At 38.7% G+C, this 19,004-nt stretch overlaps 1 protein-coding gene, 1 long non-coding RNA gene and 1 other non-coding gene across 3 annotated transcripts; 2 read left to right on the top strand and 1 right to left on the bottom strand.

Annotated features, from left to right (window-relative positions):
• Positions 1-557: 557 nt before the first annotated feature.
• On the top strand, positions 558-3,018 carry LOC138899460 (uncharacterized). Its single transcript, XR_011411112.1, has 2 exons — positions 558-1,031; positions 2,640-3,018. It is a non-coding gene; the product is annotated as an uncharacterized lncRNA (long non-coding RNA).
• Positions 3,019-12,452: 9,434 nt separating this feature from the next.
• Positions 12,453-12,559, top strand: LOC117276796 (small nucleolar RNA R71). Its single transcript, XR_004507065.1, has one exon. It is a non-coding gene; the product is annotated as a small nucleolar RNA R71 (small nucleolar RNA).
• A 3,737-nt stretch (positions 12,560-16,296) lies between these two features.
• Positions 16,297-18,040, bottom strand: LOC104096426 (ammonium transporter 1 member 1). The gene has a single exon (XM_009602787.3). The coding sequence runs from the start codon at positions 17,958-17,960 to the stop codon at positions 16,488-16,490; it is 1,473 nt and encodes a 490-aa protein (XP_009601082.2). The 5' UTR covers positions 17,961-18,040; the 3' UTR covers positions 16,297-16,487.
• Between the last annotated feature and the right edge of the window lie 964 nt (positions 18,041-19,004).

Below are 19,004 nucleotides of genomic sequence, written 5' to 3'. Positions count from 1 at the left end.
TAATTTGGCAATTTCTTTCCATAAACCTACTCTTAGTGGAAAAAGTTATCCTGTATCAGTATTGGTATTTGGGGGGTTAGATGCAACACGTCTTAGGCTGAAACACAGAATACCTTTATATATACAAAAATTGCTAAATAAAAATATCAAAAAAAAGTTGATAATTAAAATTAAACATATGTTATTATTATATGTTTTAAACCTGCATCATTCAAGAATTAGCAGTTAAGTTGCTTGTAACAATAACAAATGTCATCTTAAAAATGGGGAAAACAAAAGAGAGAAAAGAAAGAGCCCTAGGATCAAAGAAATACAAGACTAAAGTGGCTGATCATTTTTAGGAACTTGTTCATTTGATTTTAGAATTTGAGTATAACTTGGTTTCTGTTTTTGTAGAGTGGAGACCCAAATAACTTGATTTCCTGAATAATGATTAATTTTAAACCAAATAAAGTGAGTTCCTTTTTTTAAAAGCAAATACTTCTCTAAAAGCGTTTTAAAATTGAATGGAGCTAATAATGAAAATGACAAGTGTCAGAGAAGGTGGTTAAGTGATTGAGTTATATGAGTAATAATTCGAAAATCTCATATTTCAATTTCAGATACATCACTTAATGTTTCGACATCGGTGCTTGTGTACTAAATGTCACGAATAAGCCCCTTTTCTTTCTTTCTCTCTTTTTTTTTTTCTTTTAAATTTTTTCAATCACATTTATTTATTGTGAATCGGTTGGACATATGTCTTCACTCAATTAAAAAAACATAGAAATGTTGAAATAAGTCCAAGCCCGTGGTAGCAATGCGACTCCATGCAAGCTCTCGATCATCAAACCGACCTTGTCCGTTCGGAAGGACACAATCTTAGCCAGCCTGCCGAGTTTTACCCCTGCTAACATAAATATTATAGCCCATACGCCACTCAAAGGTACCTCCACTCCCCAACTGAGCAAAATGGAGCAAATCTAGTTGAGGCCCGAGAGATGAGAAGAAAGGAGAAAGAGGAAAGGAAAGGTGCAAATGAGAACTTTAAGGTATCCCGTTAGACCCCGACTAAAACACATGTTCATTTAGCCACTCTTTCTATTACTGATCTAGTTGCTCTTGTCATGTAATCCGCCACTCTATTATATGATCATTTATTCAATTCAAAAAGTCTTTTTATGTTTTTTCTCGGACGAACTTCATACATTCTATTACTTTTAGAAATAATCATATGCCAATTTTCTTGGTAAACAGAATGTTTAGGGATTTGGTGGATGGATATAATTCTCTGCCTTTAATCATAAATTTCAATTTATAATCATGAGAATTGAGAAAATCATAATAAGGAGTACCTACCTGTATAATGTGACGCAAATTTGAATTAACGAGGTCGATAAGTTTTTCAAATACTAGCAAATAACTATAAAAAAAAAAGTTCCACAATGGCAAGAAAAAAACACGAAAAAGGACAAGTCTAAATAACGAACAAAATGGTCTTTTCAATATTAGGCGTGTCTTCTCTTGAGTCTTGACATCCAACTTTAATTCAGCATTCAAGGCATGCGTATGGGCACCCACACATAGACAAAAGTTGCATTTAATTCAGTAGAATATTCATTGCACCTTTTTTTTCCCTTTCAAAGTTCCAATCTTTTTGGCATCACGAGATTCTCTTCCATTCACATAAAGTTTGGTCACCTTTAGACTAGGAGATTCCCATGAATCTTCCTTTGCTTTGTACGCGTCTATCTTTTAATAGTTCATCCTCTTATCTTTTTCACGTTCTAAGTCCTTTTCATTCATTTTTTATAATTGTAATGTTCGAATGAGTTTCTCTTTATTTCGATTGATTCCGCAAGGTATATAATATATATAGGTACCAAATAATTTTGTCCAACAAATAGTCCTTTGCAAAAAAGATTTCTTTTAATTTCTCTTTCAAAAGGAATTTTGAGTATGTGTTATAATTGTATACGGTCAAAATAGATTTCGGTTTTCCTACGTTCGATCGAGATCGAGTGGCAAGAAACAGAAGTAGAATTTTGGCAATAAGCTCCGAAGACGGTATAAACGAGCCTCGAGTCCGAAGGCTGCTCGAGGAGTCGGTTCGATAATCTTATCGAGCTCGAGGCATTGCTTCGAGGTCGGAAATGCATCACACCCACCCCGAAGGTCGAACTCAAGCCAAGACCGAAGGGCCGACCCAGTGACGGGTTCGAGCCAGTATCGAGCTCACAGACAAGAGCCGTTACAACCGCACCAAGAAAGAAAATTTTGGCAGGAATCGAGAAAGAGATAAATCATCATGGGTTCTCCACTATATGCTTTATTTTATTATTTTTGTTATAAATAATATAATGACCCTCTATTATAAAAGGGGGATCCACTGCACACATTGGATAGATTGAAAAACAACAGACCCTTTCTTACAGACAAAGATTTTCCCTTGTGCCCGACTTACTTCGTCCTATCCATTTTTTCTGTTTATCATTCTCATTCTCATAGTCAAAATACTTGTATTGTTATCTTTGTATCAAACGATATTACGTATCCTTAGAACCATACATAAATTTAGCATTATCTGATTTTTCGGGTAAACAGTTTGGCGCCCATCGTGGGGCTAAGGATAACGGTGATTGTTTGATATAAACCGACAGTACACACCAGCTTACAACTTCAAATCAGCAATGGCTTTACCTATCGACCACGAAGCCGACCTTCAAGATGAAACCAACAACTTGGCACCTGGGGCCGGAAGGCACAACGAAGGGCCAACCCAGTGACGGGTTCGATCCAGTATCGAGTTCGAGCCAGTATCGAGCTCACAGACAAGAGCCGTTACAACCGCACCAAGAGAGAGAATCTTGGCAGGATTCGAGGAAGAGACAAATCATCATGGGTTCTCCACTATATGCTTTATTTTATTATTTTTGTTATAAATAATGTAATGACCCTCTATTATAAAAGGAAAAATCCTTGTAAACACTGCACACATTGGATAGATTAAAAAACAACAGACCCTTTCTTACAGACAAAGATTTTCCCTTGTGCCTGACTTACTTCGTCCTATCCATTTTTTTCTGTTCATCATTCTCATTCTCATAGTCAAAATACTTGTATTGTTATCTTTGTATCAAAGGATATTACGTATCCTTAGAACCATACATAAATTTAGCATTATTTGATTTTTCGGGTAAACAATAATAGAAACAATATGTCAACTGTTACGGGATTGATTTTGTTTGTTAATATTGGTACTAACTATACTTAATTTTAGTTTTGTTCCTTTTTTCATAACTTTTTTATGTAACCAAAAAAAAAAAGTAATCATATCAATGTTGCATGACTGTAACCTGCTTGTATAATAACTTTCGATTTTTGTTTTGTAGAGAAAACTATTTCAGTACTCACACAACTCTTATTTGAAACAAAATATCATACTTTCTTTCTATTTTTCAGAAGCAAAATGATTCATGTATCTGTGATCACGCCCAACTATGCCTCCTAAGAGGTCTAACGGTCGTTGCAAATATAATTCGATTTACAAGTACGGAGTCGAATCTCACAGGGAATTAATCTACTAATTACATCCAATAGTTTCACACGAATTCAAGTATTCAACCTTGAGAAATATTAAATAACGATTTGAATATTTACCAACTAAGAGCGAAGTAATTAAAATGAAGTAATTTATAACTAATAAAGAAAATGTTGTGGAAAAGATTGAAAAAGTCTAGGGTTATGATTTTCCCTATTGTCGGAATCCTCCCCGCTACGTTTTCTATAAATTTGCCTAAGTATTTTCTACCGATCGTGAGTACTTTGGGTGTCGTAATTCTCTTCCGAGTAACTATCACAATTTACTAGACGTATTCTTCCGAGCTACGCTACCTGGCTCTAATTCACTGCTCACACGGATCGTACCAAAGTTTCGTTATTCCTAATCCCACCTTTAAACCCTCCATATTGATTCCTCACATACGTTAGGAGTGATATTATTCAACAACTACCTAAATATGTACCCTTTCCCAAGCAATACACACTAAATAGGCACAAACGATTGAGAGCTCTTCAATCAACCACAATATAAACGTAATTGAACAAGTAGAGAAAAATCAAAGGCGAATCTATATTAAACGTAGTAGAAAATCATCCTCCAATAGGTTCCATCAAACCATAGATTAGAAAGTTTAGCTACTTATAAATATATCAACAATCATCATGAAGTTTAAATATATTAAACTACAAAGTACAGAGATAAACGGAGGAAATTATCGGTTGATTCTTGCTCCACCGTGCTCTGCAACCTTTTCTTCTCCAAAGATAGTGCCCTACCCTAAATTAACTCATTTGGGAAGTATTTATATGTTAGGGCCAAAATTCCCCAATCCAAATCCGGGTCAGAGTCTTTTAACCCGCGACTTTTAATCACCTAGCTATGGACCTCGCGAAGCCTGGTCTGTAGCGCGGTCAAGCTAGCTATAGATCTCGTGAGGCCTGGTCTATAGCGCAGTCAACCTGGATATAGACCTCGTGAAGCCTGGTTTATATTGCGGTCAACCTGGCTATAGACCTCGCAAAACCTGTCTATAGTGCGATTAACCTGGCTATAGACCTCGTGAAGCCTGGTCTATAGCGCGGTCAACTTGGCCATAGACTTCGCGAAGCCTAGTCTGTAGCACGTTTTGGATACTTGATGCTTTTGCGTTCTTTTCTTGCATTTTTGTCCTCTTTTTGTGTAACTTTCATTCGACTGTTTCTTTCGATGTTCCTACACATAAAAAAAATACAATTTAGCTCAAATCTCGCACCACAAATCTTTAAACCAACAAAATATAGGGCAAGTAATATGCTAAAGGTATAGCATTTTGGCCGAACATCACCACCCCACACTTAAACGTTGCTGGTCCTCGAGTCAACCACCAATTCACACTAATATTGAGCACTTTATTTTCTTTTAGTACATCCGAAGCACACCATACCTATGACTATGGTTGATAGCAACAATTAAACTTTAGCATATGCCTTTAACACACACTTACCTTTACTTTATGCCATACTTCAAAAATTTATTCAACAACAAGACAACATGCTTATAACAATCCTAACCTCACACACCGATTCAATATCATAATGCATTCATGGCTCGAACTCTTAACATCATAGAAAAATCTAATAACGTCACCTATCCCTTGCGAAATCATGTGCCCTCACAACAAGAATAAGAGAGTAAGTTGAATCCACACATTCAAATCAAATGCTCAAATATATTTCAATGACTCACATATCTCAAAGAAATCCTTCGCTCTCACAAAGAAGTCACATGCCTGCACAAAGTACCATAGATTTTCCCATTATATAAACCTCTACTAATATAGGCTTGCTCGATCTAATATCAATTAGGACTTTTTATGATTATAATGTGGGCTAAAGGACGGGTAGGATATATTTGGAAATAGTGACTGACTCTCCTAAGCTCTTTAACGTATCACAAAATTAACTTAAGCGCATATTTCTTCAACCCAGCTGTAATTTCACAAATAATATCATCCCCAAAGTATTTCGTCTTTCTTTAAGAACTACTTTAATTCATATCCACTAGCAAGAACAAGATATTCTTATTTTTTTTTGCTGCATATTTTTTTTCTTTTCAACAATACTTTTGGTTTTCCTACTAGTGGTGTGTTCTTTACAATATAAGTGCACCTTTCTTTCATTCATTGGTTCTACTCAAAAGCCACCCAAGTTTTCTCCTTATTTCTTTTAGTGCTCATTTTATAATTAAAGTACTTTAAGAGGTAAAAGGATCAAAACAATGATAATTAAGAGGTAAAAAAACTCCATGATCAGTCATCGTCATCGCCTACATCTTCGAAGGCCTCATCTACAGTTGTCCACTCATCATCCTCTGCTCCCTCCTCAGCATCAGCATCATCATCCTCTTCGGACTGCTCTGGCTCAGCCTCGGAATACTCTGGCGTGTTGACATCCTCATCCTCTGGGAGTCATTGGCCATCACCAAGCAAAACCAATTGATGGGCATGAGCATTGAGTGATAAACTCTCCTCCAAGATGGTCCTCTCTTCCGTAGTGCCGACCTCCCTCCTATCCTAAGCTGCAAGTCCATCATCCCATAAAAATGGGCCATAAAGCTGTCATCGCGAGCAGTACGCTCGGCACTCCTCCTTCACCCGAATGCTGGTGATGTCCGTCCGTCGGAGGGGCGGTGGAATGACTACATCAAAAGCTCGCTCATTCTCCACATCTTCTTTTCTCAGATACTGAGTCAACATGTTACTGAAGGATAATCTATCAATTCTCTTGCTTGTTCTCACCTGCGCCATCTGGTAGTGTATCAAGTGGCCCATATTCACTTTCTGGCTAGTCATTAGGAAGTACGACATGCATACCCTTTTCACGGCTAATAAGATCTCATAGTTGCATGGTATAAGCGTATGTTGATCAATTTCAACCACGCATGAGCTTCCGACTTCATTTTTTTCTTTAGAAATATCCTATGACGTTGGGTCTTCTTGTCACAAACCCAAGCGGCCATAGAATTGACACCACCGAGAGTGTGTCTCAGCGTCAGATATGTAGGACGGGTAATGTAAGACCCTGTAAAATTTTGCATAAGGAATTTAAGGTTTCGTGGTGCCGAAGTAGGCTTACGTGTTTGAGGATTTAAGGAAATTTTTGGGCAGAAAAATGTATTTCTATGGCCCACTATGCGTCCGCAGAATCACTCTGCGGACTGCATAATGGTCGTAGAGTGAGGCAGGAATGGGCAGCTTTGGATGCCATTATGCGGTCGACTGTGCGACCGCATAACAGGTCTGCGGGCCGCATAGTGACCACAGACCCAAGCAGACAACCCCCCAATTTTGGGCACCAAACTTTGCGGCCGATATGCTGACCGCATATCAATTATGCGATCGTAGATCCTGTTCCGGAGCTTCAAATTTGGGTTTTTATAACCCGACCCTATTTCGTTAAATAGACACAATGAATCATTTTTGAGCTAAAATCTGATATTTTAGAGAGAAGTGAGAGTATATATATATATATATATATATATATATATATATATATATATATATATATATATATATATATATATATAGAGAGAGAGAGAGAGAGAGAGAGAGAGAGAGAGAGGAAACCATAGGTTAATTGATGTTTTCATCAATCTTTGCTCAAGATTTGGGGAAATTCACAAGGAAAACTCACAAGGCCTTCATCCTAGAGGTAAGATTGTATACCTCAACCCTTCATTTCGAAAGTTAACTAGAAATGGGAAATTAGTAAGATGATTCTTGGGTATGAGAGTTGGTTATTTAGCATGCATGTGTTATCAAAGGGTGTAAGAGGATTGCTGAGCTAAAAATGGTAAAGAATGTATTGTGTGATGATGGAATTCTCCATAAAAGGACCTTGAAACCTTAATGCACACCTAGTGTTTGATAAAATGCTCAAATGAGCTAGAACCATGATCATTTTCCTAATTTTGGTTCAATTTTTTATATTTCTCAAATAGATTGAAGTTGCTAAGAATTCCGGAACATCTTAGAGTTTAAGGAAGCTCCATTGAGGTATGTTGGCTAAACTCTTCTCTTAGGATTAAATCCCACATTATCCTTGAAAGTTTCAAGTTGTAAATTATAAAATTTGCTATTCCGAATAAGCTTGTGTTGAAAGATATATGTTCAATATGTATCCTAAAATGCTTCTATCATGTTATGTTATCATTGGGAATATGTTCAAAGTATGGGATGTGCAGTAATAATGTTGCGATTTCAAGTCAAGCTCAAACGAAGGCTATTATGCCAAATTTTGTGAAAAAATCTCTATGTGCCTAAGACTCTTAATTGCTCACATGTGTACTAGAAACATTGATTTGGAATACAGTGTTATGGATGATGATGATGATGATGTTTGAAAGTGAAAAAGGTGAGCATGAATTATTAAATATGGCCGACACGCCAATAATGATTTTATAGTTGTGGCAACTAGTGCCAATGATATGAAAAGATGTGAAAGAAGTATGAAATGAGATAATTGGTATAAAAAGGTTGATGTCTCTAATGAGATGGCCTAGCCGATCGAGTCGTGATCGGACTCCGTGTTAAAACTACGGTGGTATTGGTATTGTGAATATTGAAATCGTGAATGGTGGCAATTGGTACTAAAGACCTCCCAACTTAAAATATGATTTTTTTTTGAGCATTGTCTTGATCTTAATTTGAGGTTTAATGTTGTTTGAGGCTTCACTGATATTATGATTGTACTTGCTAATATTATTTATCATTCTATTGAGAGAGTGCTTTGTCATTCATACTAGTACTATTCCATATGTACGAACGTCCCTTTTGCCGGGGGCACTGTATCTTCAATGGATATAGGTGGTTCCACAGCAGGAAACACTGATCAGTGATAGCGGTACACTCTCTTCCCAGCAGGCTTTGTGAGCCCCACTTTATTTCGGGGTCATGTATCTTTTATTCCTTGTGTATTGTGTTTGAAGTATAGCCGAGGCCTTATTTTCGGCATTATCATAGTGCTCTTCTGTATCTATAGAGGCTCCGTAGACATAGCGTGGGTTGTATATTGGTGCTAGAGAAGTCAAACTAGTTATGTTGTGTTTGAATTACTATTTCCACTTCAGACTATAAAAAATGTGTGTGAAGTTTGAGACTTTAAAATGAAGTAACTAATGGTAAGAAATTGATATTGCAGAAATGATCACTTTATTGTTTGATTAACGAAAATATGTATTTTCTTAATTCATGGATGAGTTTGGGTAGAAATAAATCTAATAGGCTGCCTCCCCGAGTTCGGGGCATGACAGGTAATGAAGTTATCCAGGGGCTCCCAAGTAATTGCATATAGATGATGCAGAAAAGTCAATTAACCTCCCCAGAATATGCACCAGCTTCTCAGGATCATTCGGATCATACCCGACGTAAAATTCACGGAAAAGGTTTACATTGATATCCCAGTGTTTCCAAACACGTAGCTCAATCCAAGATCATGAATACCCTTCCAAATTGAGTGATACTTAGCTTTTAGGCGGCACTCATGAATGGCCGACTCAAAGTGTATATGTTTCGGTTGACAAAGCTTGTACCAGTCCTTGGCAAATGTGGGTATACTCTTAAGTCCAAATTCTCATTGTTCCGCCGGCTGTGGGTGTGAGGCTGCTATAGCTTCAACTGCTTATAACCCCTCAACCTGGCTTGAAGTAGCTTCCCATCCTCTCCTCTTTTTTGGCGGAGGTGCGGAGGAAGCCTTAGCTTTGGTGGGAGTAGTGGCTTTGCCCTTGCCTTTACCGTTGTCCTTCTTAGGAGGCATATTCGTACCTACATAAGTTGACATTAGTCACTAGTGAAAGTATTGAATCATTTCAAAACATGGTATTGCGACCCAACACTTAAGAGTTCATCACGTGATCTTCAACAATTTGTAAGGCTACTCAGACTTCACCTCTATATTTTAGCAAGAGAATCAAGCAATGACATAATGATGTCTACTAAAATTGTGACGCATATGGCTACCGTTGAGCCACCCCACACTTAAAATTTCAAGTGGTACAAGGCTACATAGCACTATTATTACAATCCCGTAGACTCGGGCTCCAATGGGGACAAAGAATGCATTTGAGGCATTTTGACAAACACTTAGCATGCACTAGTGCCATGGAAGTGCTTGTAGGAATGAGGGATTATCTCACCCTCCCAAATCGGCTTGGGAATTCCATGCTCCCACTTTTGTACACAACAACAATACCATTCCTATAGGGTTTATAGGGTTAGGACAAACAAGCGCATTGTTACTATGAAGAACAACCCCAAAAGTTATCCAATTTCATTACTTTCCACAATTCGAAATTTGACAAAGAAAGGAGTTAGAAACCATACCTTAGACGCTTATGAGGGGAAATTGCTCTTTAATTGATGTTGCTAGTGAGTGAAGGAGTGGTAAATTTGGCGGGCAATGGAGTTTGTGTGTGTGTGTTTAACGGAGTTTGTGTTTTTGTTTTGAGATGGGGGTTAAGGCTTGTAGTGTTTTGTTTTAATGAAGTTGTGTGTGTGTGTAGTGTTTTAAACCGGTGGGGATTAAAAAGAAAAAAACAATTCACAACTTACCTGACCTCGCGACAGAACTGTAACGTGAGGCATGCAACGAGCTCAAGCGGGCTATAGGTCGCACGGCGCCAGGCTCAACGCGAGCTCAAGTGCGCTATAGGTCATGCGGCTTCCAGTAGAATCTTATGCATACAAAACATTGGACTGATACCCTTTATGTCTGTAATGGTCCATCCAATTATAGTCTTGCACTCTTGTAGAACCTGCAAAAGTTGTTCTACCTACACATCTACCAAACAGGATGAGATAATAACATGCAATGTCGAACTAGGTCCCAAGAAAGCATACCTAAGGTGGGATGGCAAGGGTTTCAGATCCAACTGTGGTGGCTCTTCGATTGATGGCTTAGCTGGAGGGGTCTTCCTTTTTTCTAAGTGTAAAGGCTTAAATTCGAGCTCTCTTTTCCAGTACCCTTGGACTTCAAGGGACAACACCCACTATGCCAAATTCTTGCCATCTACCTCTTCTAGGTTCATCAGGAAAGCTGGTAGGGGGTCTTTTGCATTCAGTGCCTCGTCTTCCTCCTCCAAAATCACATCTACGGCTTCTATCAGAGAGAGCAGTTAGCAAACTCACTGGGTCACCGCATAGACTTCTGCACATTGAATGTTATCTCTTCATCATTCAGTCTTATCTTTAGCTCCCTAGTTTCACAATCAATCAGAGCTCTCCAAGTGGCCAAGAATGGCCGTCCCAAAATTATGGGAATCTCCTCGTCAACCCGGAAGTCCAGAATGACAAAATCTGCTGGAAACACAAACTTTCCAACTTGCACAAGTACATCATCAAGTATACCTGATGGCCTCTTCACCGTTCGGTCGACTAGCTGTAGTAACATTGATGTGGGTCTTGCTCTTCCAATGCCTAACCTTTTATAGATAGCTAATGGAATCAAGTTTATGCTTGCCCCCAAATCACATAATGCTTTAGCAAAAGCATAGCTGCCTATTCTGCATGGGATTGTGAAACTCCCTGGGTCGGCTAGCTTCTCAGCTATGGGTCTCGTCATGATAACACTACAGGTCTGAGTTAGAGTAACAGTTGCCAAGTCTTGAAAGTCGAAATTGCGAGACATCAGGTCCTTCATCATTTTTGCATAACCAGGCATCTCCTTCAAGGCATCAATCAGTGGAATGTTCACTTGAATCTGCTTTAGCATTTCCATGAATTTCTTATACTGCTCATCCTTCTGATATTTAGACAACCTCTACAGGAAGGGTGCTGGCGGTCGCTTCTTTCCTGTGACTTGAGTTCGATCCTGCTCAGGCACTTTTTTTACTGCCTTCTCTTGCACTTTTTCAGTCTCCTTTGCAACCTCTTTTTCCTTGTTTATTTCCTCCTAGGCTTGTTGGATTCGTACTTCTGTTAATTCAGTTGACTCATCTACTTCAATTGGAACTGGCACGAGTATCTTAGTTGGTCGGCTTTTGCGAACAATTTCTTACTCTAGGTCAAGATCTCTACCATTTCTCAGACTCACCGCCATTAGCTGCTTCGGGACCTGCTCTTTCGAATTGACATGTGTGTCTGCAGGTAAAGTCCATTGGGGCAATTTTTCAGAGCCATAGATATCTGCCCTAATTGAATCTCAATGCCTTTTATCGCCGAGTCATATGCTTCAACCTTCTCTTGCATTTTTCCATTGGATGCAATCAGTTGTTGCAGTATTCCTTTAATTTCAGACAACCATCATCTTGTCTTACTATCTGTTATTGTTGAGGCTGTTGATAAGCCAGCTGCTGATTTTGCTGATTGTATCCCTGTTGCCTTTGGTAAGGCACGACTTGACCCTGTGGCCGCATAACTCCAGGATTGTTGTTGTTATTGTACTGTTGTTGTGCTGGTCTATACTACTGATTCTGCTGACCCCAATTCTGACCACCTTGCCTCTGGCCTCCATAATTGCCGACATATTTCATATTCTCTTGGTAGCTTTGATTGTCACTTTCATGTTCACTACTCCATGAACACACATATGGTTGGTTAATGCATAGTGTACATAAGCCGCCATTAGTCGTGTCAACTATCTGTACTTGCTTCTGGCCTGATTCATCAATCTTTTTGGTGAGGATACTCATTTGCGTCATCAGCGTGGCCATATTCTCGGCTATGGGGTTGTTTGGGTCCAAAGCTACTGAGTGAACTACAGAGGTGATTGTAGTGTCTCTTGTCATCCATCCTGAGTTTTGAGCCATTTTATCGAGCATGACCTTACACTCTCTAAATGATTTGCTCAAAAATGCTCTACCTGCTGAAGCATCAATGTTGGCCTTCAAGCTATCTGCCAATCCCATGTAAAACCTTTGTCCCAACATCTGATCTGGAATGCCATGATGTGGACACTTAACTAGCATCCCTTTGAACCTTTCCTACGTTTCTTATAGTGTTTCAGTTGGTTTCTGCCTGAAGCTCAATATCTCATCAACTTGCTTGGCAGTTTTATTGGGTGGGTAGAATATTTTCAAAAACTCCTTGACTAATTCCTCCCAAGTGGTGATGGAGTTTGTGGGAAGCGAATTGAGCCAAGTCTGGGCTTCTCCAGTCACCAAGAATGGAAACAATAACAGTCTGATTGCTTCCGGTGTCACATTCGGTTACCTTTGAGTGACACAAATTGATAAAATGTTTTTCAGATGATGCTGTGGATCTTCAATGTATACCCCAAAAAATAGTCCCTTGTTCTGCAGTAGATGTAGCATGTTGTTTGTGATTTGAAATAACTCCGCTTGTATCTGAGGGACTGCAATTGCGGTTGCCAAATTTTCAGCTGTGAGTTGTGCCTAATCATACAAGGCCGCTTTTGGCACAAGAGGTGCCACACCCTGATTGTTCGGGTCATTCCCATTGTTTCTATTGTTTGGGTTGTCTATTACGTCACCCATATCTAGTTCGATTCGTTCTGTTGTCATTTGTCCTTCTTGTTTGCACGATTAAATGCCTTGAAAGCTTTCTCAGGATCAGATAATGCTTCAAACAATTGACCAGTTCTTGAGGAGTTTCTAGGCATGCACCTGTAACACACAAGACTAAAAATATTAGAGTTTCAATATAATGAATTTCAATTCGAGAAATCTGAATAAACTACAAATTCTAACAATTCTGTTCGCCGTAATTAATAACACCGTTAATTCCACGGCAACGACGCCAAAATTTGATCACACCCAACTATGCCTCCTAAGAGGTAAAACGGTCGTTGCAAATATAATATGGTTTACAAGTCCGGTGTCGAATCCTACAAGGAATTAACCTACTAATTACAACGACTAGTTTCGCACGAATTCAAGTATTCAACCTTCAGAAATATTAAATAACTATTTGAATGTTTACAAACTAAGAGCAAAATAATTAAAAAGCAGTAATTTATAACTAATAAAGGTAATGTTGTGGAAAAGATTTGAAAAAGTCTAGGGTTATGATTTTCCCTATTGTCGGAATCCTCCCGGCAACGTTTCCTATAAATTCACCTAAGTATTCTCCATCGATCGTGATTACTTTGGGTATCGTAATTCTCTTCCGAGTAACTACCATTATTTACTAGATGTATTCTTTCGAACTACGCTAGCTGGCTCTAATTCACCGCTCACTATGATCGCACCAAGGCTTCGTTATTCCTAATCCCACCTTTAAACCCTCCGTATTGATTCCTCACATACATTAGGAATGATATTTTTCAAAATTACCTAAATATGTTCCATTTCCCAAGCAATACACACTAAATAGGCACAATCGATTGAGAGTTCTTCAATCAAGCATAATATAAACGTAGTTGAACAAGTATAGAAAAATCAAAGGCAAATCTATATTAAACGTAGTAGAAAATCATCGTCCAATAGTTTCCATCAAACCCTAGATTAGAAAGTTTAGCTACCTATAAATACATCAACAATCATCATGAAATTTAAAGACATTAAACTTCAAAGTACAGAGATAAACTAAGGGAATTGTCGGTTGATTCTTGCTCCACTGTGCTCTGCAGCCTTTACTTCTTCAAAGATAGTGTCCCACCCTAGATTAACTCATTTGGGAAATATTTATATGTTAGGGCCGAAATTCCCCAGTTCAAATCCGAATCGGAGTCTTTTAACCCGAGACTTTTAATCACCTGGCTATAGACCTCGTGAAGCCTAGTCTGTAGCGCAGTCAAGCTGGGTATAGACCTCACGAGGCCTGGTCTATATCGCGGTCAAGCTGGCTATAGACCTCGTGAAGTCTGGTCTATAGCGTGGTCAAGCTAGCTATAGACATCGCAAAGCCTGGTCTATAGCGCGGTCAACCTAGCTATAAACCTCGCGAAGCCTGGTCTATAGCGTAGTCAACATGGCTATAGATTTCGTGAAACCTGGTCTGTAGCACGGCTTGGGTACTTGATGCTTGTGCGCTTTTTTCTTACATTTTTGTCCTCTTTTTGTGCAACTTTTATTCGACTATTTCTTTCGATGTTCCTACATATAAAACAACATAATTTACCTCAAATATCGTACCATAAATCACTAAACCAACAAAATATAAGACGAGTAATGTCCTAAAGGTATAACATTTTAACCCAACATCAATCTGTACATGTAGTTAACTCATCTTGCCTTTGATAAGATATCTTTCTCATTTTAATGTTCACCTTAGAATTAATTAATCTCAGGATTACTAACCCACACTCAATATGGGATAAAATCGTATGCAATTGTGGAACTAATTAGTCCTGAAATTGCTAATTTCAAATTAAAAATTTAATCAAACACAAAATAAATAATATTGTCCAGAATTATTATTCGTGGTTCCACACGTACCAAATGACCCATAGGGAGGAAAGGGAGCCCGGACGGTGGAAGAGCCAGGGTCGATCACATCGGGTGGGGCCATTCTCCCAGAGCAGAGCTTGAAGCAATAGGATGGCATTTCCCGTATGAATGGATTAGGTATAGGTGGAAGGAGTCTGGGGCGTAGCGGTTTGAAATTTTGAAAATATGGAGAGTCAATTTGCTGTCATTGAAAGCCCAATCAAATAATCTGACTCGCTATTCACTCGGTTTTTGGGTCTGTTCCAATTTCTGGCCTTGCACCGACCATCCAATGGACAGGTTAGACTAACTGGCCGAGAAGGTTAGCGAGGTTCCTGCTATGGTGAAGTGAAAGATCTTTCACTATAGTGGGAAGAAGACAGGTGGGAGCGAGCGGAGCGAGAGCGCCCAAAGATAAGGTGTAGAGGAGATCGCTCACCAATAATAGGAGCCATCGTCTTCTTACTCAATCGCCAAAGCGTATCATCAGATTTGACTACGAAGGAAGGAACTCGAAGTGAAAGGGCTTTCTCGATCCACTACTATCTTACTAAAAAAAAAAAAGTTACCCCCTTTGTTTGATTAGTCAGTTTTCAAGAGGGGGAAGTTCTTCTGGCACTCTAATGGCAAGTCGGGCTAATTCTAATACAGGGATAGAAAAGGAATTGGCAAGGCCTAAGGAACTGTGACAAAGACATTAATTTATGTGAGATTGATTTAACTAAACACTTTTTTTGTTTACATCCTCTTAACTTGGACACATTTGCAGTCCTTATCAATGAAATCGCAATGACCAGAAAGTACAAAAAAGGAGGACGGAGAAAAAAATCAAAACGACAAAAAATGAAAGAAGAAAAAGTAAATTTGTAAACAATGATGTTAATAAAATTTTGAAAATTCTCAAGATTATAAATAAACGTTTTTTTATAGCAGTAATATTAGAACAAGCTGAACTATTTCACCAGTACCACAGACTGAATTTTACTCGCAAAGACTTAGCAAATGAAAACCAATAGAAGCTCCCATTTGAACATAGATTTTGACTTTTATTTTATCAAAAAAAATTAAAAATATTATTTATTTATGAAATACGATTATATTTTGGGAAAAAAACTTCAAAAATTATCAAGTTTCCAAAAACTAATTTAGGATAGTTTTTGGGTAAAATATTTTTTTCAACTCACAAAACTTTAACTTTTCTTCAAATAAAATACGCGTTTAAACACAATTTTAACATTTACAACATAACTTCACAAATATTTTTTCAAGTTTCAATCAAATTTACGTGATAAGAAAGTCAATTAAACAGAGAAGTCAAGTTTGACGGTTCCACAATAATGTTCAAGACTTAAATAAAGAGGAAATATATATGTACATAGGAAATGCATATAGTCAGAAATAATAAATATAGTCCATGTTCACATTATCTTCAATGACAACCACCCATACACCCTTAAAAACCCAACCTTCCTTTTTTTCTTTTTCCTTTTTCTCACTTACACACCTAATTTAATTTTCTAAAACAAATTGAAGAAGAAATAATAGAAAGTTCAAAGTAAACATAGGGAAATTAAAGATATTTTTTCTAACTTGAGCTTGTTGGTTCAATTCTTCTCATTTGCGTTCCATGCTTGAGGTCTTCATCATGGTAATAAGCAAATCCACCATGTCGGGTCAGATCCATACCCGCCATCTCATCCTCAGAAGAGATCCGAAGAAGTTTGAACTTATGAAGAATATAGAAAAGTGGACCCATTGTAGCCGTGACCCACCCGAATATCACAAGAATCTGGATTATATGTGCCCCGAGTAGCTTTCCTCCCCCACCCATGAATAACCCGTGAGGTCGACCCGGTCTACCCGGGTAAACTTGATCCACATAGCTTCCCTTAGCAAATAAGGCAGTGAAAATTATACCCCATGCACCACAACCACCATGAAGTTGTGCTGCTTCAAGTGGATCATCATACTTAAATATCTCCGCTAACTTGTTACAACCAATTAAAACTAAAGCCGCCACGAAACCGCAAATGATCGCAGCCCACGGCTCCACCACGGAGCACCCGGCCGTGATTGCTGCAAATCCGCCTAATAGTCCGTTACACACATCCGTCACGTTCCAATGACCCGAAAGAATCCTCTTACCGAAGAGCGTGGTTAGGGCCGCGGTGCAACCCGCTAAGGTGGTGGTCACCGCGGTACGGCCCACAGCGCTCCATTGACCATAATACCCTCCACTTGTACCATAAGTGACTAGAATCTTATTAAATGAACCCGGGTTAAACCCGTACCATCCGAACCACAACAAAAAGGTACCTAGAACCACAAGCGAAGCGCTATGCCCACGGAGCGCAACGGACCGACCCCCATGATCGAACCGCCCGATTCTCGGACCTTCAATAAAAGCCCCATAAAACCCGGCTATCCCACCCACCATATGAACCACACCCGACCCGGCAAAGTCGATAACACCAGACTCGAATAACAAATTTGAATTAGTCGGGCTGGCCCATCCATCCGGGGCCCAAAACCAATGAGAAACAACCGGGTAAACAAAGCCGGTAAGAAAAGAAGAGTAAATCAAATAAGCCACAAACTGAGTCCTCTCGGCTATAGAGCCGCTAGTTATCCCAGCGGCGGCTATAGCAAAAGCCCATTGGTACAGAAAATTACTGTAATCAAAAGAAGTAGAAGGGATCTCCTTAAGCCCAAAGAAGTGACGCCCAATGAAGCCGTTAGACGGCCCGCCCCAAGCGAAAGCGAAGCCGAAAAGATAGTAAAAAAGCCCACCAGCCGCAGCGTCAAGAACATTAGTAAGCATGATGTTCATTGTATTCTTTGCGCGGACAGAGCCCGCGCAGAGCATAGCAAAGCCGAGCTGCATGGAAAAAACAAGGTAAGCCGAGAAGAGGAGATAAGTTGAGTCGATAGCGTAGCCGGTATCAACAAACTTGTTGGATACATCGGAAAATTGGCTACAGATATAAGTGGCGGCGGCTACGGCGTCGGTGGTGTTGGGTCCGAGGAATGGAGCCAGTTGGTTCACTTCACAAGCCATGACGGCCCGTGGTTTTTAGGGTGGGGTGGGGTGGGGGTGAGAGGGGGTTGGGGTTAAGGAAGAAGAAGGAGGAGAGATTCAATGGAATCTTGTTGATAAGTTGAAGGTGGTGATAGCCTATTAGAATACTGTTTTATAGAGAAAATCAAAGAGAAGTTTGACTTTTCTTTGGAGTGGTTTTTGGGTATTTTTAGTTGGAATTTTATTAATTAATAATTAATGATCTAATAACAGAAATAATTTTAATGTGTCGTTTAATAGTGACAATGGTACCGTGTGATACATACCTAAGTTAGCTCGGACTCTTCACTTTCAGTGCCGCACTCATATCGACACAACGTGAGTGTGGGATCCGTGTCGGATCTGATCAATCGATTTTGGGTACTTTAATCTAAATCAACGGAGAAGACATATACAATAATTTTTGAAAACAAATCAAAAGCTAAGGTAATATGAAAAAAAATAAAATACCTTGTATATATAAATTTCTATGTCAGTCCTTTTACTTTTATCTCCTTCTAAAATTTTACTCTTGTTCAATATTTTCTCCTTCTCGGAATACTTTGTAAGTTTTCCACATAATGTCTCATAATCTAGACATATTTTTATAACTCTGTTTTAAAATAATTAAATTATTTTTAGCCGAATTCTCGCACCCGTATCTGTACCTGGATCTATACCCCCGGATCTTTAAATTTAGATTATGAAAGATCTAATCTCTAGATCCGCACCCGTATCGGACACCCACACCCAAGTCCGAGCAACTTAAATACCAACTGGAGTAATGGGTACGTCAAGATGGTAAAAATAGTAAATTCTAGAACTCCATAAGTGTCATATAACGAGAAATAAATAAATTTTCAGATTTAGAATGGCACAGGAAGATTCCATCGCCTAAATTCTTGTTACCGTTTGGAATACTGAATCTTAATTTTTGAACTATTGATAAAATAAAAAAATTTGTATAAAGAGTACGGATAAACTTTTTTATAACAATATTATTTGTTATGATATTTTTTGATTTTTATAATGATTGATTGTTAT

Source organism: Nicotiana tomentosiformis, chromosome 9 (assembly GCF_000390325.3).
Source record: "Nicotiana tomentosiformis chromosome 9, ASM39032v3, whole genome shotgun sequence".
Taxonomy (NCBI): domain Eukaryota; kingdom Viridiplantae; phylum Streptophyta; class Magnoliopsida; order Solanales; family Solanaceae; genus Nicotiana; species Nicotiana tomentosiformis.
This window is presented reverse-complemented; position numbering and strand designations above follow the sequence as displayed.

Excerpts from the sequence above, each read along its gene's own strand:
- LOC104096426 (XM_009602787.3), bottom strand. The coding sequence starts at position 17,960 with ATGGCTTGTGAAGTGAACCAACTGGCTCCATTCCTCGGACCCAACACC.